Below are 23,371 nucleotides of genomic sequence, written 5' to 3'. Positions count from 1 at the left end.
TCCTACTATATCATTTCAATTGGGTTGAGATCTAGACTGGGTCATCACAACACATTGATTTTGTTTTCAGCCATTCTGCTGTAAATTCTGTGGCGTATTTGGGATCCTTGCCCCATTGGATTACACAGTTTTTACTTAACTTTAGTTTGTGGCCAGATGGCCACACATTTCACTAATCTAGAATACTTTGGTCTACAGAAGAGTTCATGGTCGCCTCAGTGACTGCAAGGTACACAGATCCCGAAGCTACAAAATAAGCCCAAATTATTACCTCTGCATCACTGTGCTTGACAGTTGGTATGCCATGATGTGTGAAATATGTGGCTTTCTACTGGCAACCCTTCCAAACAGGCAATACTTGTTCAGTTTTTTTTCTAATTGTACGGTCATGAACTTGAATATTTAACATGCTAAGGCCTTTAGAGTCTAAGCTGTAGCTCTTCGGTTTTCTGTAATTTCTCTGACCATTCTATGGTCTGAAATGAGGTGCATTTGCTGGGACATACACTCAAGGAAAGATGGTCAACTTTGTAGAATGGATTTAAACTTGTGAATAATCTTTCTTGTTTTATGACAGACTCCAAATTATGTTAAAATGGCCTTATAACCCACAAAACTTTGATGAGCATCAATAATTTATTCTCTAAGAACGTTGCTGATGTCTTTCCTTTATGGCACTGTATTGATAAAGGCCTGGATGGTATAAACCAGCAAACTGCCCAAACTTCTGCTTTTATAGAGGCAGTCATACTTGCTGATAATTAATTAATCAAGAGCAATTCATCAGCAGCACCTAGCTCATACTTAAGCTGGTGTCACACACAGCGACAACGACAACGACGTCGCTGCTACGTCACCATTTTCTGTGACGTTGCAGCGACGTCCCGTCGCTGTCGCTGTGTGTGACATCCAGCAACGACCTGGCCCCTGCTGTGAGGTCGCCGGTCGTTGCTGAATGTCCAGCTTCATTTTTTCGTCGTCACTCTCCTGCTGTGACACACACATCGCTGTGTGTGACAGTGAGAGAGCGACGAAATGAAGCGATCAGGAGCCGGCACTGGCAGCTGCGGTAAGCTGTAACCAGCGTAAACATCGGGTAACCAAGGGAAGTCCTTTCCCTGGTTACCCGATGTTTACGCTGGTTACCAGCCTCCGCTCTTGCTGCCAGTGCCGGCTCCTGCACTGTGACATGTGGCTGCAGTATGCATCGGGTAATTAACCCCATGCATACTGTAGCAAAGAGAGCAAGGAGCCAGCGCTAAGCAGTGCGCGCGGCTCCCTGCTCTCTGCACTGTGACATGTAGCTGCAGCACACATCGGGTTAATTAACCCGATGTGTACTGTACCTAGGAGAGCAAGGAGCCAGCGCTAAGCGCGGCTCCCTGCTCTCTGAACATGTAACACAGCGACGTTATGATCGCTGCTTCTGCTGTGTTTGACAGCTAAGCAGCGATCATAACAGCGACTTACAAGGTCGCTGTTACGTCACCGAAAATGGTGACGTAACAGCGACGTCGTTGTCGCTGTCGTTTAGTGTGAACCCAGCTTTAGACTCTTAAAGGGAATCTGTCAGCAGTTTTTGTGCTAGATAATCTGAAAGTACCATAATATAGGAGCAGAAATCCTGATAATTGTGATGTGTCACATACTGGGATGTGTATTTCTGTTTCAGTATAATCAGTGTTTTATCAGCAGGAGATTATCATTATACGACAGCCTGGCACATGCACTGAGTCCAACCCTGCCGCCAGCGCTGATTAGTAACTCTGTCACTATACAATGTACATAGACAGCTGTGGTATGGGCGGGTTATACACAGTTCAACAAATGAGCTCTGCTAGATCTGCAGAAGAGAAAACGCTGTCTATTATTACTGTTTTACCCAGTCTATTAAGTGACATATAGCTGGAATCATGGTTTATGTCCCTATCTCCTGGTGCTTTCAGGTTAATTAGCAAAAACACATTACTTTTAATACCTGCAAACTATAAGGGTGTACTTACATTTTTCACACACTAAGACTGCACTTTGGCCTAGTTTGTGCTAAATAATGGTACATAATTTGTCATGTGCTGTTATTCATCTCAGGTTGTATTTAGCTCATTTTAATACCTTACGACCTTCTAAGGACCAAAATTATTTTATTACGTCTCGGTATGTAAAACCTAAAAATTCTAAGAGTGTAAACCTAGTTTTTCTCATGACTGGATGTCAGAGCTTCTTCATGTGCCCACAGTCCTGTGTCATGGCTGCAAATAGCCGTGGGTACAATGAAGAGATCGGAATTGTGTGTGTATATATGTGCAAGCTGCTCTGACTGCATAATATACAAACCAAGGAATAAAGCAGCCTCTGTAAGAGGTAAGATATATACAAGCATTGAATATATGAAATGATGACTGCTATATAGAATATACTTATAAAAATGAAGGTACTTAGTGCATAATTTGGGTGATTGATATGAGCCCACCAGCCACTACATGATGCCTCCCTTCAGCCTATAATTAGTGCTGCTTCCTACCTGTCCTTTACATTTTTAGGCTTATAGCCCAAGAGAGGTCTGTGATAAATATTATATTTATCAGAGCTTGTCGTGGCTGATGGGCTCACATGACTTGGCCAATACATTTAAAGCCCTTCACCTGACGTCCCGTGCCTGATGTCCTGTACCCTGATTTCCGGAGTTGCTCCTGATGTCCTGTGCCTGTTGACCTGTGCTGGACTTTCTGTACTTGCCTGTGCGTGTGCTCCTGTTCCCATCCAGTCTGTGTTCCTGATTCTGCCCTGTTTGTCCTGCCAGTGCCAGTGATGTCCGTGACCTGACCCCGGTCTGCTGTCATCCAGCTGCAACTGTCCATCTACACTGGGAGTGGCACCTGGTGTCTACTCAGTAAAAGCTTATTCAAGCCCTTTCCAAGTCGGGGTAAGCCCGGGTCCCCCTGTGGTCCAGTGGGTCCACTCCTGCTCACCGCCTCATCACCAGCGAGCGTTACAAACCTGGATATTTCTTTAAATTAACATGTGTTACAAGCAATGCTTCACCTTCCTGGAGCACAGAGCGGCATAAATAACCAGATGATAAATCACATTTGCCCGTAAGGACTACTTTATCTTTGTTAGAGTGACTGGCTCCCCTACAAAATCGTCCCCCAAACTAATTTATATTCAATGAAATATATAAACACAAAGCCCTTTATGGACCGATGCCAGAGATTACACACACTTTGGATGAATTAAAGAATGTTTTTTTTGTCTCACCCAGAACATTAGTCTTGTAAAAATGCCACAACCTGATTATCCTATCCCCCCCAGTCAGGTTATCTGATAACCCTAGTCAGTAACCTAGCAGACCTGCGAGGCCACAGGTATGCATTCTAGGGTTAAGGATTGCGTCAAAGTTTCCACAGTGGTATATTATTTGATTTCAGTGGAGCTCACCTGCAGAAGCATGAGGAGGAGAACCCGGGAGACTTCACATTTAACTATAATGTCCAGGAACGCTCCTGGAAGAAAGACACAGATATCAGAAGATACCCCCTGACAAAGCACTAGGTCCTGGTGGCCACAGCAAATCCAGCTGCTCAGCCCTGTGGAATGGAACTACATGGAAAGTAGAGGTCAGCTCACCCTCCTGGTGTCCTCAGAGTCAAAGCCCCTGGGGGATCTCACAAGGATCCGGCAGGAGCCGCCGCTGGTATTGCAGGAGGAGAAAAAAGAAGATCCAGCTTGGAACCTGAAAATCCTAGAAAAAAAACCCTCAACTTTCATTGGATTAAAACATGACTATTCAGGACCGTAGCTGCCTCTGCAAAACAGTAAACTACAGGTACACACCTAAGGTTACTAAGGTGTACTAAAGTCAGTAACCTTAGTCATGGTCTCAACCACGAAAGCTCATCACCTAAACGCATAGCTCTGCACCTAGATGTTTTAATCCAATAAAAGTTGAGTTTTATTCATCTGGGATTTTCAATTTCCAAGCCCGATCTTTTTTCTCCTCCTGCACTCAATAAGTCTTCTAAAACTAATTTTTGCACATGGAAAAAAAAACAATTTTTAGGTTTGTTTTACTATAAACACTAATGTAATGATTCAACCCATAATAATAACTGTGCTACAATTACGAGCCACCATTGCCCTTGTGCCTCCATTCTGTCTACTTTTGTGCTTTGCACTTTTTTTGTTTGTTTTCAGTCAAATCAATGATTGTATTTTCGACTTTTTTGAAGTGTATATTGTATGTGAGTGCTTGGTTTGCTTATTTCCTCTTTGTAGGTTGAATTTAGGGATTCTAGATGTTTTCGCACGATTCTTCAATTAGAACTTTTCCAAAATTCAATACGTCACTCCATTCCTCCCCCTCCAGTCTATTTTTCAGCACGCCAGGATTTTGGCTGAATGTTTTGCATCATTTTGTGAAAAGTGCGACTTTTGGTACCAAAACTTGCAAAAACAGAGACAGAAGAAAAAAAAAAGTTTTTGATTGTGTACCAAACTCAAGAATCGTGTACGCAATTTTGAAGAATTTGCCGCCAAAAACGAAAACTAATACCACAAGGCAAAAAAAAGAAAAAGCAAATTAAAAATAAAAAAAATAAATAAAAAAAAAAGTAAAATGATTAATTTGCTTTTTGGGTTTTTTTCCATTGGCTTTTTTTTTTTAAGGTATGAAAAATGGATATACCAAACGTCAAGGTTTTCCTAACCTTTGTGGAACTTATGTTTAATATTTGCATTTATTTTTTTTAATGAGCCTGAGTTTCTTAGAATAAAATCTGTCAGCAGGTTTTTGCTACCTCATCTGAGAGCAGCATGACATAAGCAAAGGGATCCTGAATCCAACGATGTATCCCTTAGTTTACTGAGTGCAGCCGTTCTGATATAACCTGAATTTTTAGCTTAAGTCATGTAGCTGAGCCCAGGGAACTGTTCCCACCCACACTGGGCTTGCTACAGAGATTGCATTTTGCTTGTGAGGTGTTAATCACTGCAGGGGATGTGCCAGGCTGCCCTAAAAATGACATTGCCGTGTATTCTGAGCAATGAAAAGTCCTGCTGGTTAAACAACTATAACAAATAAACAGATCGGACTGTGACAAGACAGACATCCGTGAATTCTGTGTTAACCCTTGCAGCATGCTGTTTTCAGCTTACATAGCAAAAACCTGGTGACAGATTCCCTTTAATGTATACGTGGCAAGATCGTACAGTGGCTGGCAATGCTGCTCTTTATTGTGTTAGTTTTTGATGCATTTTTGGTATAACAGGCAGAAGTGGATCCAGGAGGAAGGAGACATAATTTCTTTATATTTCTTTCTTATCAAAAATGGCTGTGTGATTGCATATACAGAATGTGTGATTAAAGACTAAATGTGGCCGAATCTGCCTGCTCTGATAATGATGCCACCAAGGAGGACACGTTTTATATTCTAAACAAAATGATGGAAGGCTGAATAATAGTCCATACCTCATCCCGCCAATAACCGATGCCTGAATGACGTATGTGCGCTTCCACGCCGGATCCTCAGCCTACCCTGCGATCTGCACTACAATGCTGAGAGTCGTATGTACATATTGTATTCATACTGATTGTGACAACTATAGGACGGTACTTGTTTAGCCGACGTGCAAAATATTGTATAAATCCATCAAACAACAGATTTTACATGACCATAATATCAGGACTATATGGTCAGTCTGACATGGATTTTCACGGTAAGTCTACCAGTCCTATCAGGTCTACGATATCTATATAATAATGCATGCAGATTAAATTGTGAAATCTGGAGACAGATCAATTTTAAATATGAAATAAAAGTTTTAGAGGTGTTAAAGGTAGAAAGATTGATGCCTTCTCTGTATGCACGTAATTGACAAATCAACTAATACTTTTTGTAGTGACCTTTACTAATTGGAATTTGCTTGAAATTGAGGAACATCTACACCTGGAATACTTGTATTTACACAATGTTACAAGTTTGGTGCAGACTAAAATGTATTTTGGTAATAATGGACCCTAGTTATGCCAGCGTCACACGAGACTATCCATCATGCGATATGTCGTTGGGGTCACGGTTTTCGTGACGCACATCCGGCATCGTTTGCGACGTCGTTTCGTGTGACACCTACGAGCATCTCAGAACGATCGCAAATCGGTTACAAATCGTGTATCGTTTACACGTCGTTTATTTTTAAAATAACGTTTATTTTTCTTTGCGCCGGTTGTTCATTGTACCTGGGGTAGCACACATTGCTCCGTGTGACACCCCGGGAATGATGAACTGTAGCTTACCTGCGGCCGAGGAAGGAAGAAGGTGGGCGGGATGTTTACGTCCCGCTCATCTCCGCCCCTCCGCTTCTCTATTGGCCGGCCGCTGTGTGACGTCGCGGTGACGCCGAACGCCCCACCCCCTTCAGGAAGTGGATGTTCGCCGCCCACAGCGACGTCGCTCAGCACGTAAGTAGATGTGACGGGGGTTTAATGACTTTGTATGAGGCGGGCAGCGATTTGCCCGTGACGCACAAACGACGGGGGCGGGTAGATCGTATCGTGTGACGCCCGCATTAGTCTCTGAGAATACCACATTTTTATTAATATAAAATGAAATACACAGAAGATGTTATAGAGACAATGCATAATCACAACAATACAGACAATAGGTTGGGAAAGCATCTGGACAGGAATGGACAACCTTCAATTTCACTGCCTACAAGAAGATGGCAGTGTATAACCACAGGTGCAAAAAATAACATTAGTACGAAACACTGCTGGAGTCAAAGTGCTATAAGATAGAACTGCACCCGACGTACATTATGCTTGGAAAGATTTTTTTTCCCCAAAGCACTAAAATATTTGATTTTTTTTCTTTTTGCACTTGAAATGATACATTACCATTGTGTGGTAGACACTGAAATTTCACAGTGTACACTGGATCATGTGCAATTATTAATGGGGTTATTCAGGACTTTTACCATTTTTGTATATGGCCTAAGAACTAACAGGCAGATAGTTGCTAACAAAATCCCGATTCTGACTGGGGACGATCTTCACCAGCGATTCCTCTGCTTCACTTCAACTCTCGTAAACAGAGCAGCTCTGTCTCTTCCGCTCTGTTCCATTGTGGGGCGTCGTTGCTGACATCATGTGGATTGATAGCCAGCTCCACACAGATAGCAGTAAACTGGCTGTCAATCAGCATGACGTCAGCAGTGACGACCCATGAGGGAGCAGAGCGAAAGAGAAGTCGATGCTCTGATGTAGTAATGTCAATGGAAGTAGCACGATCGTTCAGCAGGAGTGATCCATGACCAGCAGAATAGGCAGGTGCTCAGCATCTACCTGCCTGTTATTTTTTTTATATGGGGCTAAGAACTAACAAAAGTCTCATAACTTTTTAAATAGAAGGCATCTTTATAAAGGGAACCTGTCCCCAGGATTTTCCCATATAACCTGTGGCCACCACCAGTGAGCTGTTGTATATAGCATTCCAGAATACAGAAAACGAGTATAAGAGCCCTGGCCATTCTGTATAACATAAAAGAGACCTGGTTTTAGTGTTGGTGGTCTCGGTCTGGCGTCTCCTTTTATATTGCGATCACCGTCCACCTCTTTCGCAGCTTTGTGTAGATGACGCATCATACGTCATCCACTCACTTTTCTCCATTGTGCCCCTGCCCAAGTGCACTTCTTTCTGCCCTGAGGGCAGAGCTAAGTATTGTAGTGCGCATGCTTGGGGCGGTTTTTGACCTTTCCCTGCGCATTACAGTACTTTGCTCTGCAATCAGCAGGGCAGAGATTAGTGCGTGTGCGCAGAACCGCAATGGAGGAGATTGTGTGGATGATGTAGGACGCGCCATCAACATGGACCAGGAAAAGAAGATGGTGATTGCAAGAAGAGAGGAGGCGCTGGACCGAGACCAGCAACGCACTGCAGGCAAGTAGATTAACACTAGAAGTCGCAGAAATTTCGAGCTCCCCCCTGAAGTCCCAAAAGAGGGTCAAATGACATACAATAAACTGAATAGAACTAACTAGAAACTAAATGGCTAAACTCAATGGAAAACAACAACCTCCTGTGGTGCGACAGTAATGGCCTTAATTACAGAACAAAACACGGTGATTATAGGAAGTTAGCTAAAATCCTTCAGGTCATTCGACCAGTCTCTGGGTTCCAAAGGTAGAAGTGTTAAATGACCCCTCTCTGGGACTTCTAGTGTTAAAAGGTGTATTTTATATTATACAGAGTGACCTGGGCTCTTATATACAGTATACTAGAACACTGTATATAAGGGTTCACTGGTGGTGGCCGCAGCTTATAGGGGTCAAATCTGGTAATAGGCTCCCTTTAATAAAACCAATTCATATGACCCTAATGGTATATATCATTTCACACGGAAAAGCTTTTCAATCCGGAGCCACGTTCTCCTCCAGCACATACCTAATGATGTCCTTACCTACGGGCACAGTGTTTCCTGGAGTATGAAGACCCTTCTCCTGGGCCAAAAGTTGCATCTCTGTGAACACAGCAAGAGCGCCGTCATAATCTCCTGCACGAAAAAGGAGAGCAATACGGCAGAGCTCAGCGGAGGGACATAAGCAACAAAGTCTGGGAGGCACACTGTACTTTACATTAGTGGTAAATTCACGTCAATACTATTTGCCTTTATTTATGAGACTATCAACAATTTGATACAATTTTGAAAATGTTGCAATTTTCTAACTTTGAATCTGTCCCGGATTGTCACTCCGCACAAAATAATTAATAACATTTAAGATATGTCTACATCATGCCGGCATCATGTTTGAGGACGTTAGACGGGTTAAAAATATTGCAGAAGTGTTTCATTTTTCCTATTTACTGGACCACTTCACAGCTTGAGGGGCCAAAATGTCATAAGACCCCATTTTAAAAATGGCACCCCTCACAGTATCCAGAGATGCATTCTGGAGGTTTGTTAGTGCTTCAGGGGCTTCACAGAAATCATAGCAAAGTGGGAGGAAAAAAATGTAATAAAATTTAATGTGTTTTTCCCTAAAATGTTACTTGATCCTAACAAGAGAAAAAAAGGCCCCATAATAAATGGTGCAATTTCTCCTGAGTATGTTAATAACCCTCATGTGGTGGGAAACTACACAGCATAGCTCTAAAAGAAAGCAAAGTTTGCCCATAAGGTTTGCAGCACCATGCGGCGTCTGTAAAGCCCTCGGAGTGCCAGAAGAGCAGAAACCCCCTTAAGTGACCCCATTTTGGAATGGATCTAGGGGTGTGCTAAGATAGGGTTTTACTGATATCTGTTGAGTCATGTGTAGGTTGTGCAGAGGGCATAAAGGTATAATAAGAGGAAACTTAGAAGCAGAAATTAATAATCCATGGATGAGTGATGGACTTTGAAACCTTCCTTTATGCATAGGCCAGAGTTTTTTGGGACAGGGTCACACTAAAAACTTTTGTATCACCCTTTGTACCTTTTTTTTTTTTTTTTTTTATACACTCCTTTCTTTGCCATTTTTGGGACCTCACCAGAATAGATGTTGTCCTAGTACAATATGGGTATCTCCAGTCTAGAGCTCCAGGGCACGCTTCTTCCTGACTTCCAAACATCAGGGCCTTAATCACTACCTCCTGGAACTGAAGGAAGGCACCTGTCCTCCTCAGCAGGTCACCACCTGTCCATCGTGATAGGTAGTAAGCGTTATACACATGTACAATGTGCACGGCCGGCTTCTTGGACCTTAGCTTTCCCCCGCCATGCTGCAGGATCACCTATGCCTCCTTAGCTGAATACAGTTGTTGGGAAGAATGACCCATTTTATTTTGCTTTATTTTCCTCTGCGGTGGTTTGCGTGTTTTTCACGTGTATCGTATAACCACGTTTTATTCAAATGCGTTTTGGAGAGTACTTCATTTAGAGAAAGAAAAAAAAAATACAAATAAAATAAAAAAGGAGAATAGAAAAAATCCCCAAAAAGCTTAGAATAATTTCGACTAAAATACGGACGCACTAAACGCACGTCAGTAGAAACTATTACTGAGCTCCCCAAACTATAAGACACTAATTGTGATGAGATTTTAGTAAAAAACCAATGGTCCTGCGCCAAAAACTCAATGCCGATAAGTGCAGGACCCACTGAAAAGAGGGATGTGAAGAAAAGCAAAACTGGACAGAAAAAAGCCAAAAAATTAGCACAGACACGATCAGTGCTGAGGATCACTGATGAGGACGCACGAATGGAGGCGGTGAAAATGAGGAAGAAATGACGGGACTTACGCCACTGATCAGGACACCGGGAAAGGGGTTACAGGGGGGTGAGGAGATGAAAGGTGAAGAGAGGGGAAGACTTGGAGATTAGATTACAATAAGACAAAAGAAAGTAACACTGCAGCAAAATCACTCCTGCCCATGTGTTTATTGGAAAATTAATTGAAATTGCTATGATTGGCTGCTCACAGTTGCAGCAATCGATGATGTAGGAAAGTCATAGCCCCTCATGAAGGAGACCGGCGGCCTGCTGAGGGGGACCGGTGCCCTGCTGAGGAGGAACGGCGCCCTGCTGAGGAGGAACGGCGCCCTGCTGAGGAGGAACGGCGCCCTGCTGAGGAGGAACGGCGCCCTGCTGAGGAGGAACGGCGCCCTGCTGAGGAGGAACGGCGCCCTGCTGAGGAGGAACGGCGCCCTGCTGAGGAGGAACGGCACCCTGCTGAGGAGGAACGGCACCCTGCTGTGCAGCGTCTTTACCACAATATTGCTGTAAAAAGCAAAAAATTATGGTCTCCTATGAACGCAACAGGAATTCACAGTTGTACCATCATGAAAGGCACAGAGGTCATCAGCAGACCCCCGGCCATCATGGAAACCCAACGTGCGGTTGTAAGAGGCAGATGAATATCACAGCCATCATATACCGACAAAAAGTCGGGTTGTCGTTTTGTGATGTATTAGCATATGTTGGAAAGGGATTAAGGAATGTACCCTCAACGTATTCAACACTGCTGTTTGGAAATTTGTTAACCCTTTACGCTTTTCACAGGTTGTACACTAAAATATTGCTTCATTTTCAAAAGGGGTAAGAAGAGAAAATATACTTCTTAATTTCTCCAGAAAGCAGCAACCCCATGTGTGGTCAAAAACTACTGTTTGTGCGCACGGCAGGGCTCAGAAAAGAAGGAGCGCCATTTCACATTGGGAAGTATAAAGTTGGCGTAAATAATGGTGCACACCGTGTAGGATTTGGAGAGCGCCCACGGTCACAAACAGGAGAAACTCCCCATAAGTGACCCCATTTTAGAAAGAAGACCACCCAAGAAATTCAACTGGCGTGTGATGAGCATTTTGACCACACATTGGACATTATACTTAGGTGTTAACTCACAGGTGCAATCACCTATTACACCCCTCCTTATTTTACTGATAGATGACAGTAAACAATGACATAGATGTATTTGTTGGGTTACGCAGTTACTCACGAGTCATGATCTTACACGACGCTACATATCCAAGAGACAGAAGACACTCAATGGGAACTTGTGTTTGTAGCTCTGCTGCCCGCTGAAAGTAGACCACAGCCTCACCAAGCTTGTTCATATCCTGGATCACACATAACACAAAGCACTTTGGTTTCAGGAACATTACATTTTTTTTGTCAACATTTTCCTAATTTTTTTAATACTGATCCAAATGATTCTATCATTACATCTATGAAAGTCAGATCAAAGTCGCTAATGCAAGTGTGGGGGTTTAAGAAGAAAAAATCAGACATCCCCCCCCTCCAATGCCAGGCAATCCGACAGCCCCCTAGATCCCAGGCAATACAACAGCCCCCCCCCCCCCCCCCCGATGTCACGCAATCAGACAGCCCCTCCGATGTCACGCAATCAGACAGCCCCCCCGATGTCACGCAATCAGACATTGTGCCAGATCCACTGCATGGATACAACCGACACCGAATGTGACTTGTACCAGGTCCTATTCTGGTTTCCGGTATTTTATCTTGCAATATTCCTGCCATCAAAAGTAACACAATCCGTTCAGAACCCCTCCCCCACTAATGTGAACTTAGTGCTAAATAATGACATAAAATGGAAACAAGTTCATACATGACACAGTTAAATAAAAGTTCTATCAATGTAAGAAGAACAAAAATATTCCATTATCAAATACCTTAAGTGAATTTCCCAGTTCCAGACATAAGCTGGCTGCCATGACGGGCTGATTCAACTCAATGTAAACCTGAAACAAAAGAAACCAATATATTTATGAGCATCCAACCTATGAGAGATAATACATAGTAAGATTTTTCGGGGGTGAGCGTTCTATAGCACAGGGGCCGGCTTCAGGGACGGGCAACCTCGCACTGCCGGAGATGATGAAGGCGCTCCAGTACTCACAGTCCACACTAGGATTACACAAACGAGTACAAACACTTTCACCCTAAGATACTCAAGGGCTCTCATGTAACTTCAGAAAGCACCGAAATCAAAGGCACTCAATAGAGATATCAGATGAAGAAAATGTTAACTAAACATCAAGTCAGGTTCAAGAAAGGTTCAAGATGAAGGAAGTTTCCTATAATGCAGAAAGTGCTGGGCAAATGTTTAATAATGGAGAAAGAGCTACTCGATTAGTAGAAATTGCAGGATAGTGAATAACTGCAGATTGTAGCTATGTACGAGGTGTGCTCTCCAGCGTCAGAACTTAAGGTACCGTCACACTAAGCAACTTACCAGCGATCCCAACAACGATAGGGATCGCTGGTAAGTTGCTAGGAGGTTGCTGGTGAGCTGTCACACTGCGACGCTCCAGCGATCCCACCAGCAACCTGACCTGGCAGGGTTCGCTGGAGCGTGGCTACACGAGTTGCTGGTGAGCTCACCAGCAACCAGTGTCCAGCCACACGTGCAGAGAGCAGGGAGCAGCGCACACTGAGCGCTGGCTCCCTGCTCTCCTACTTACAGCACACAACGGGTTAATTACCTGATGTGTGCTGCAGCTAAATGTGCACAGAGCAGGGAGCAGCGCACAATGCTTAGTGCTGGCTCCCTGCTCTCCTACTTACAGCACACATCAGGTTAATTAACCCGATGTGTCCTGCAGCTAGCTACATGTGCACAGAGCAGGAGCCGGCAGCACAGGCAGTGAGAGAGGCTGGTATCGAAGGTAAATATCGGGTAACCAAGGACAGGGCTTCTTGGTTACCCGATGTTTACATTGGTTACCAGCCCCTGCAGAAGCCGGCTCCTGCTGCCTGCACATTTAGTTGTTGCTGTCTCGCTGTCACACACAGCGATCTGTGCTTCACAGCGGGACAGCAACAACTAAAAAATGGCCCAGGACATTCAGCAACAACCAACGACCTCACAGCAGGGGCCAGGTTGTTGCTGGATGTCACACACAGCAACATCGCTAGCAACGTCACAAAAGTTGTTCGTTAGCAGCGATGTTGCTAGCGATGTTGCTTAGTGTGACGGGGCCTTTACACTAAGAACCTCATGTTCTGTTGTATAAACGTTTGCCTAAAAGCACTAGATCAACGAATGAGTTTTGGATGTGTGGTCAATGTCTTTTTCTACAGTTCTGGCTTAAAGCAGGATGTTCTCAGGCAAAATTGGCCAATGAGCTTCATGTGTCAGTGTCATCTGCAGGTTGCAATAGAGATACGGAGAGACTGGAAGAAGCACAGAAAGAAGTGAACGTCTTTTGGGCACATCCCACACTGATGACCGGTTTATTGGGAACAATGCCCTTTGAAACTGGATGATGAATGACACACAACTACAGGCGCATTTAAGGGAGGCGAGAGGCACCCGTGTCACATCCGACCACTCAAAACCAATATCAGTGTGGTCTGCATGCTAGACGACCTGCAAGGGCACATGACCACATCATAAGGCACAGGCGTCATCTACGCTGGATGAGGGACCAGTGGGCCTCAGCGCTGTTTACTGATGAAAGTTGATCACACTGAGTAGAAATGATGGCCGCCAACAATGTTGGAGACCTCAAGGAGAGCGCTATGCATCAGCCACTGTTGTCACCAGACGAGCCTTTGGTAGTCGTTGTGTTAGTGTGGGCAGGTGTGTCTAGTCAATACAAAACTGCCTTACACTTTGTGAATGGTAGTGACAAGCCTCTACTGCTTGAATAATATCATTAATCCAGTCATTGTGCTTCTGCATGAATAACACAAGCCTAATTTCATCTTCATTGATGACAATACTCCAGCTCAATGAGGTTGCATCATTAGGGAACGGCTGCTGGAGAATGAGGAACCTCAAATGGAGCGGCCTGCACTATCTCCAGACCTGAATAACATAAAAAAACTATGGGTCCAGCCGAGTCGCCGTGTGTGTAGAGGCTCATAACTCTGTACCCCAGAACCTCAATGATCTGACGAGCACCCTTCAAGAAAAGTGGGATGCCATGCCTGAGCAGACAATAACTCCACTTGTGACCAGGAGACATTGTCAGCTGTAATTTTTGGGGGGAGGGGGTATACCCAACACTGTTTTGGCTTTTGTTTATTAAATTGTTTGAGATGAGGAAAGCACCATTTTATGATTCTAATTAAATGTCATACATGATAAAATATCACTGGAGCGTGAACTTTTTCCGTTTTAAATACATGTCACCCGAAAGCCAAATATCCCTAACTTTTTATGAGTAGTGTATAAAATGCCAAACAGTAATACATACCTGCACAGCAGGAAGTGGCACTACACAGCACAGGTATTACTTACCTACTGTCTGATGGCATTTATATATTCTCCTAGCTTTGTATATGGTAGGTGAATTTTATATACTACCGTATCTCATTACTGGATATATGTGTTTTTGATTCTACATGTGTTACTATTATATAAACTGCAATACACCAACTATATATACATTGTAATAGCTTAGCACCATTCAGCTACTTTATTTGCTGTGCTGCAGCGCCACCTATTGCCTCATTCACTGTATTTTATTCTTGCGCTATTTACTAGTGTGATTATGTATTTTCAATAAAGAATCTTTTGCTCTTTTGCTACATTGGTTCATTGCAGCACTTTATTTGTTCCTATTGGTTGGTACTGAGGTATTGGGAATGGATCCATGATTCTGCTAGAGAATCCCCTATAGATGTAAGCTCGCTAGCTGTGCACCATGAGAGACAAATGTCGCCTAAAGCTAACCTTGATTGCAAAGCTGTAGCAGTTGATAGCAGCCTGTAGGTGTTCCTCAAACCCCGGGCACTTTAACCTCTGCGTCTCCTTCTCTTCCTGCAGAAAGAGGCGGGCGGCCTCAGTCAGGGCCATGGCTTCTCCGGGGGCATTGAACAGAGTCTGCTCGCACCTGACAAGCAAAGAACAAATGAAATGCAAAGAACAAATGAAATGCAGTCCAACAACTCACATTACCAGAGGCTGCATGGTACGTACCGAGCCATGGCCAGGTTACAGAAGCCTGCATACTGCAGACAGTCCTGCTGCTTCAGCTCTTTTGCCAGTTGACCTAAGAGACGTAGAACCACAATGAACCTACAATGTATACAACGGTAAATATGCGCTCCCCAAGAATACAAAACTGTGACCACAATGTGAGAAATAGGACGTGCCCAGCCTTCTTATTGAAATACTTTAGAAAATCTGCTCAATATAATGGCACATAAGATGCATGGTAAATTACCATGACCATAGTATGCCAAGTACAACTGTGAGCCGAGAGCGGGCCGGAGTAATACAGCGATATACAGTGCCTACACGTAGTATTCAACCCCCTGCAGATTTAGCAGGTTTGATAAGATGCAAATAAGTTAGAGCCTGCAAACTTCAAACAAGAGCAGGATTTATTAACAGATGCATAAATCTTACAAACCAACAAGTTATGTTGCTCAGTTAAATTGTAAAAAATTTTCAACATAAAAGTGTGGGTCAATTATTATTCAACCCCTAGGTTTAATATTTTGTGGAATAACCCTTGTTTGCAATTACAGCTAATAATCGTCTTTTATAAGACCTGATCAGGCCGGCACAGGTCTCTGGAGTTATCTTGGCCCACTCCTCCATGCAGATCTTCTCCAAGTTATCTAGGTTCTTTGGGTGTCTCATGTGGACTTTAATCTTGAGCTCCTTCCACAAGTTTTCAATTGGGTTAAGGTCAGGAGACTGACTAGGCCACTGCAACACCTTGATTTTTTCCCTCTTGAACCAGGCCTTGGTTTTCTTGGCTGTGTGCTTTGGGTCGTTGTCTTGTTGGAAGATGAAATGATGACCCATCTTAAGATCCTTGATGGAGGAGCGGAGGTTCTTGGCCAAAATCTCCAGGTAGGCCGTGCTATCCATCTTACCATGGATGCGGACCAGATGGCCAGGTCCCTTGGCTGAGAAACATCCCCACAGCATGATGCTGCCACCACCATGCTTGACTGTAGGGATGGTATTCTTGGGGTCGTATGCAGTGCCATCCAGTCTCCAAACATCACGTGTGTGGTTGGCACCAAAGATCTCGATCTTGGTCTCATCAGACCAGAGAACCTTGAACCAGTCTGTCTCAGAGTCCTCCAAGTGATCATGAGCAAACTGTAGACGAGCCTTGACATGACGCTTTGAAAGTAAAGGTACCTTACGGGCTCATCTGGAACGGAGACCATTGCGGTGGAGTACGTTACTTATGGTATTGACTGATACCAATGTCCCCACTGCCATGAGATCTTCCCGGAGCTCCTTCCTTGTTGTCCTTGGGTTAGCCTTGACTCTTCGGACAAGCCTGGCCTCGGCACGGGTGGAAACTTTCAAAGGCTGTCCAGGCCGTGGAAGGCTAACAGTAGTTCCATAAGCCTTTCCACTTCTGGATGATGCTCTCAACAGTGGCGACAGGTAGGCCCAACTCCTTGGAAAGGGTTTTGTACCCCTTGCCAGCCTTGTGACCCTCCACGATCTTGTCTCTGATGGCCTTGGGATGCTCCTTTGTCTTTCCCATGTTGACCAAGTATGAGTGCTGTTCACAAGTTTGGGGAGGGTCTTAATTAGTCAGAAAAGGCTGGAAAAAGAGATAATTAATCCAAACATGTGAAGCTCATTGTTCTTTGTGCCTGAAATGCTTCTTGTTTTGTTTTAATGTTTTGTTTATTAAGGCAAAAAAAAAGAGCATACATAGTCAACAGAAGACGCAGATTTAACTAATATTGGTACGATTGTTACAATTGTTACAAAGGCTTCCCTTATGTCTCCATGACACTTAGCACCTGTACAAAATCTGACCTAAGCCAGACATCATTAGGCTTATCCAACAGGCAATAGGGAAGATCAATCTAAGTTGTCAGCCTGGTTTCTGGATTAACATGAAACAGTTTTCTAATCTTGAGTAACAAAGGAACTAGGAAAAGAAGAGAAGAGAAGAGGAGGGGGATAGCTTGAGTGAAGGTAAGCGAGGTTGTTTCACTTGAAGTTCAGATAAAAGAGTCCAGTCAGCAATCTCAGGAAGCGAATAGAGAGAGGGGATAGAAGAGGCAGGAAGAAGGGAAGAGAATTTGGTCATAAGTCTAATCCTACCGTGGACATAATGATCTGCAGGCCGTCATTCAACTTGCTAGTGGGTGGGTGAGGCGGCCTGAAGTACACTATGTTGCCTACTGTGAGGTGACAACTAGAAATTGGGGTTTAGACTTATAGGTCTGCCATGCGTTCCATACCTGGAGGAAAGAGAGCATATTTTGACTAGACAAGGCTGAAAGTTCTTCAACATGGTATAATTGATCAATTTTCAGCACAAGCTGCGTGAGAGAGGGAATTTTCGTTGTGCGCCACAGTTGAGCAATAAGAAGTTTACAAGCTGAGCCCACAAATGAAGCTAGTTTCGAAGTAGCTTTATCTTTGGGCCACATTGAGAAGTTCAGAAGCAAATTTCTAGGGTCCAGAACCCCCTTTTTGCCTGTGAGGTCAAATATTAACTGTGATGCTGTCCGCCAGAAGGTCTGGACCATCGGACATGTCCACCACACGTGCAAATATGTTCCCTTGTCCCTCTCGCAGCGCCAGCATTGATCTGAGGTGGAGGAACTCCACGTACTAGACGAGGTGGGGACAATGTACCATCTTGTAATCACTTTGAAAGAATTCTCTTGAACTTTCACACAACACGACGGACCGTGTGAGGTGCTATAAATTTGGCTCGTTTGTGAATCAGAAAATGTAGTTTTCAGATCCCTTTCCCATTTTAGTATATATGCTCTCTTCACCACCAGTTTTTTTGTGAGCAGAGTATGGTATAGATTAGAAAGAATTTTCCTGGGGGCCCGGGTTTGCATGCAGTAAGATTCAAATGTAGTTAGAGGTCTGTCGAGATGGGTATGGGGTAATAATGGGTGGATCACGTGTTTTAATTTCGTATGATGGAGAAATGTGAGCTTAGAGAGGAGGGGATTCGTACACATCTCTTGTTTAGATATCAAAGAGCCATCTACCAAAAGATCAGCCACCGGAACAGTTACGTTGGTTAGGAATGTGGACTTCGAGGACGCGGCTTGGTTTACATCGGCGTCTAGTATGTCGGAAACTAGGGTTAGGGGGGAGAGAGGTGGAGCCAACATCTCCCTATTTTCCTTCCATTTTTGCAAAAGAGTTCTCGTTAGTTCATTCGTAAGGGTTCTTTTATCTTTCCGGTTAGGGGGGGAAAGTAACATAGCTCGTAGAGGGGAGGGGCCTAGGTATTCTTCTATAGATATCCACAGTTTACTCGGTGGGTTTCTGATCCAGTCCACCATTCTGGAGAGGACGGCGGCTTGGTAATATAGCGATATATTGTGTAATCCCATGCCCCCTTTATCTTTCCTGAAATGCTTCTTAATACTTTAGGGGAACCAAACAGAATTCTTGTGGTTTGAGGGGTTGAATAATAAATGACCCTCTGAATAAACTTTTCACAATTTAAAAAAAAAAAAAGAAATAACATTCTTTTTTGCTGCAGTGTATTTCACCCTTCCAGGCTGATCTACAGTCCAAATGTCACAATGCCAAGTTAATTCCGAATGTGTAAACCTGCTAAATCTGCAGGGGGTTGAATACTACTTGTAGGCACTGTACATAACATGTAACCGCAAGTACAACATTTATAGAATGTATGAAGATTTACCAAAACTGGAACCCAGGCAATGTCAACACAGTAAGCCTCTCCAAAATGGCAAACATCAGATTTTTCTGTGATGGATGTTTATCACCCAATATTCTGCATACAGTTGTGGACACATTTTTTGAGACCGAAACAAATTTTGATGTTCACAATCTCAGATGTTTTCATGGTTAATGAAGAACAATTATAAACAATTCGCCCGGTTTTAGACTTGTATTGACCAATATATCATGTTTATGTCAAGTCTCCATAATTACACTGTGGACCCTTAATTTCAAGACTTCGGCCCTTCGCCCTGGCAGCTGGGTATCGGCTTCTAGGCCAAATCCTGACTGATGGCCCATTATTGCCTAATCAGTGCTTGCCAGTATATCACAATTCCTGTGTTTCGTTTGTCCTCCCCCTTTTTGAGGACTGACCACAGGTGCTCAATGGGATTGAAATCTGGAGAGTTTATGACCATGGAACCAAAATATCAATGTTTTCTTCACCGATCACCTTAGTTATCACTTTCGCCTTGTGACATGGTCTCCATCATGGTGGGAAGAGCATTTTTGATCACCACATTACACCCAGATTGTTGGGAAACGTTGCTCTCAGATGAGGTTTACATCTCATTCTTTGTTCATGGCAGTGCTTTTTAGGAAAAAATAGTGAATGATCCCCTCCATGGATGAAGAGCCCCACACAGGAACACTTGAATAGTCTCAGACTACTTTCCTGTTGGCATGATACAGGATTCATGGTGCTGCTCCCCATTACTTCTCTGGACAATCATTCCTCCAGATATCCCAAACAGTCTGAAGGGGGCTTCACCAGAGAAAATAACTTCTCAGACATCCAAATAAACTGGTCTGCAGAGGACAGGGGTAAAGTTATTAGATCAGGTTCATCAAACTGGGGTTGTTCACGACGGTCTGGATGATGAGATGTGCTGGAGCCATACGCTTCTGATTCATGAAGAAGAGTACACGCCCTTATGAGTCAAGAGTGCTGGAAAGTGGTGTACCCCTCTGTGTGCACCTCGCCACAAACACAATTCCAGTCCCTAGCGAGTAAGATTTGCGGCACAGAGAACACTGCAGCTTGTCATGAAGATGCCGAGCGATAGTTCCCATACCCCAGTCCCTGCTACACCCACTATGTCAGAGATAGGCAAAAATAATGTGAGAACACCAAAAGTCACAAAATTATAACCTTAGCGCCGCCTCAAGTTGTCTCAAAATTCTGCGACTTTTCATGGCTTTTTACATCAGAATACTCAAGTAAAAGCTTTGATGGATCAGGCACATAGTCTCTGAGGAAGCCCCTCCAGACTGTGAGGGACATGGGATGGGGGCAACAGATGACAGTTCTGCTGATTAGTGCAGGAGAGGTGATATTTGGGATTAGTGCAGGAGACTGATGGCTAGGTGATAACTTGGGATTAATCCAGGTATAGGACCCCCATGGATAAGTGATAACATAGGATTAGTGCAGGACTCCAATGGTTAGGTGATAATTTGGGATTAGTGCAGCACCCCCAAATGGAGGTCATAATTTGGGATTAATGAAGGACCCCAATGGATAGGTTATGATTTGGGATTAGTGCAGGACCCAGATGGATAGGCGATAATTTGGGATTAGTACAGGACCCTGATGGATAGGTGATAATTTAGGATTAGTGCAGGACCCCAATGGATAGGTGATAATTTAGGATTAGTGCAAGACCCCCATGGATAGGTGATAACTTGTTTTCATTGGACAACTGAATGTCCTATAAACCGGCCATCCTCCATACCTAGAAGTGAGCTTAGACCAGAACCACGAGCACCAGTAAAGTCTAGAAAGTTCTTACCAAACTGTTCACTGGCTTCTGCCACATTGGGTTTCCGCAGAAATCGTCTACAAAACAAATTTACAAATCAGAAATGACTGACAATGTAAAAGGGAAATTACAGAACAATTGTCAAGACATGAGCGTCCCTGGAGTGTATAAAGCAGATGATCCATACAGAGCCGTATATACAGAGATAGGACAAGGCTCACGTCAAGACAAAGGACGCCTGCCCGAGTGACCCCAACCCCCATCCTGATCCCTAAACGGTTATTTTTTTTTTCTGCTAATTGAAGTAGAGACTCTACTGGGGGTGAATTTCTTTCTTTTTCTGACACTGACCAGTCATAAGTAGGGAGCAGCACACTGGGAAGAGCAGAGCCCCCACAACCGTCTGCCCTCCTCCGGCAGTGTGATACTTGTATAATCCACACTCACATGGAGGCGCTGCGGTGCATGCTGTGGCCAGGAGCTGAGGCGCTGTTGTGCCCTCTGATTTGCATATTTGGCCCTATCCCTGACTGACAGCGCTCCCTTTCTCACAGTGAACGCTCCGTATACTAGAATCCGTTTCTACGCACCGACACTGGAGGGGATCAGTGGCGCACTCGCAGTGACAGGGAGGGTGCCGGGACATTGTGGCCTGATCACACTTTGCCTTTACGTTTTGCACGTACACCATAAACATGTTGTGGTCTTGTCCCGTAAATATGACACCCAATGTGCTGAACTGTAAGTCACACAGCTGCTAATATAAAGGCCCCATGTTTCACTGTATATCATGTGGTCGGTGTTAGCAAATGTGTGAGATTTCTGATATCACACTCATCTGATACCATCACCTCTGATATCACACACATGTAATAAATCACCACCTCCAGTATCATACACATGTACTATATCATCACCTTCTGTATCACACACTCACACATACGTAATATATCATCACCTCCAGTATCACACAAGTAAGATCTCATCACCTCCAGTATCACACATATGTAATATATCACCACCTCCTGTATCACACATGTAATATATAACCACCTCCTGTATCACAAACACGTAAGATATCATCAATTCTAGTATCACACACATGTAATGCAGTATATCACCACCTCCTGTATCAAAAACACATGTAATACATCATTACCTCCAGTATCACATACACACATGTAATATATCATCACTTCCGGTATCACACACATGTAATATATTACCACCTCCTGTATCACACATATGTAATATATCATCAATTCCAGTATCACACACATAGTATATCACCATTTTCTGTATCACACACATGTACTATATCATCACCTCCGGTGTCACACATGTAAGATATCAGCACTTCCGGTATCACACACACACGTAATATATCACCACCCCTGTATCACACACACACATATGTAACATATTACTTCTTGTATAACACACACACATGTATTATATCATCACCTCCAGTATCACACATGTAATATGTAACCACGTCCTTTATCACACACATACACGTATTATATCATCACCTCTGGTATCACACACAAGTATATCATCACCCCGGTATCACACACATGTAATATATCCCCACTACTTGTATCACACAGATGTAGTAAATCATCACCGCCAGTATCTCACACACACACACGTGTAATATATCATCACCTCCAGTATCACACACATGTAAGATATCAGCAATTCTGGTATCACACACATATAATACAGTATATCACCACCTCCTCTATCACAAACACATGTAATATATATCATCACATACACACACACGTAATATATCACCTCCAGTATCACATATGTAAGATATCATCACCTCCAGTACTGTATCACACATATGTAATATCAATTCCTGTACCACACACATAGTATATCACCACCTTCTGTATTACACACATGTAGTATATCATCACCTCCGGTATTACACATGTAAGATATCACCTCCGTCATCGCACACGTTTTAAATCATCACACACATCTGATTACGAGACCTCGGTACCATACAGTGAATATTGAGCATTACAATGAGCGCTCCCGCAGACCCTCCCGGGCTGATGCAGTGCAGCACAGCTATGTACACACAGGGAGGACACAGATGAGTATCGGGATTATACAGAAAACGTCTCTCACTTTTTAAGCTTATTAGACACCGCTCTGTATCGCAGCAGAAAGTCCCCGTCCGCCGCCATCATTGCCCGGTGACAGCCAGACAACTTCCGGCATCTGTGGAACGCAAGGACGCCATGTTGTGGTTGGCCCATATGACAGCTGATGCTTTCCTTCCGGGAGTCCCAGTTTTGCACACTGTTCACTATTGGGCCTGTGCTGCCATCTTCTGGTAGATGAGGGAACAGCTAATAATAATGGCGGTGTAGAGCCGCTGTCAGTTTTTACCTGTCTGATTTCTGTGTGGTGAAGCTTCCTCTGAGTCTTGTTCACAATGTT

General features: G+C 43.7%; 1 protein-coding gene across 4 annotated transcripts in view; it reads right to left on the bottom strand.

Annotated features, from left to right (window-relative positions):
- LOC142249916 (40-kDa huntingtin-associated protein-like) overlaps positions 1 to 23,140 on the bottom strand; it is a 72,850-nt gene extending 49,710 nt beyond the window's left edge. For all 4 annotated transcript variants that reach the window (XM_075321900.1, XM_075321897.1, XM_075321898.1 and 1 more), the window contains exons 1-8: positions 23,057 to 23,140; positions 20,942 to 20,988; positions 15,417 to 15,489; positions 15,171 to 15,330; positions 12,160 to 12,228; positions 11,466 to 11,586; positions 8,455 to 8,547; positions 3,439 to 3,503 (exon numbers count right to left, since the gene is read on the bottom strand). In XM_075321900.1, coding sequence (XP_075178015.1) covers positions 3,439 to 3,503; positions 8,455 to 8,547; positions 11,466 to 11,586; positions 12,160 to 12,228; positions 15,171 to 15,330; positions 15,417 to 15,489; positions 20,942 to 20,988; positions 23,057 to 23,118 — 690 coding nt within the window. In that variant the 5' untranslated portion in view covers positions 23,119 to 23,140. The remainder of the gene's footprint in view (positions 1 to 3,438; positions 3,504 to 8,454; positions 8,548 to 11,465; positions 11,587 to 12,159; positions 12,229 to 15,170; positions 15,331 to 15,416; positions 15,490 to 20,941; positions 20,989 to 23,056) is intronic.
- Positions 23,141 to 23,371: the final 231 nt, after the last annotated feature.

Source organism: Anomaloglossus baeobatrachus, chromosome 8 (genome assembly GCF_048569485.1).
Source record: "Anomaloglossus baeobatrachus isolate aAnoBae1 chromosome 8, aAnoBae1.hap1, whole genome shotgun sequence".
Classification (NCBI taxonomy): Eukaryota; Metazoa; Chordata; class Amphibia; order Anura; family Aromobatidae; genus Anomaloglossus; species Anomaloglossus baeobatrachus.
The sequence above is the reverse complement of the archived record's forward strand: the minus strand, read 5'-3'. Positions and strand labels throughout refer to the sequence as shown.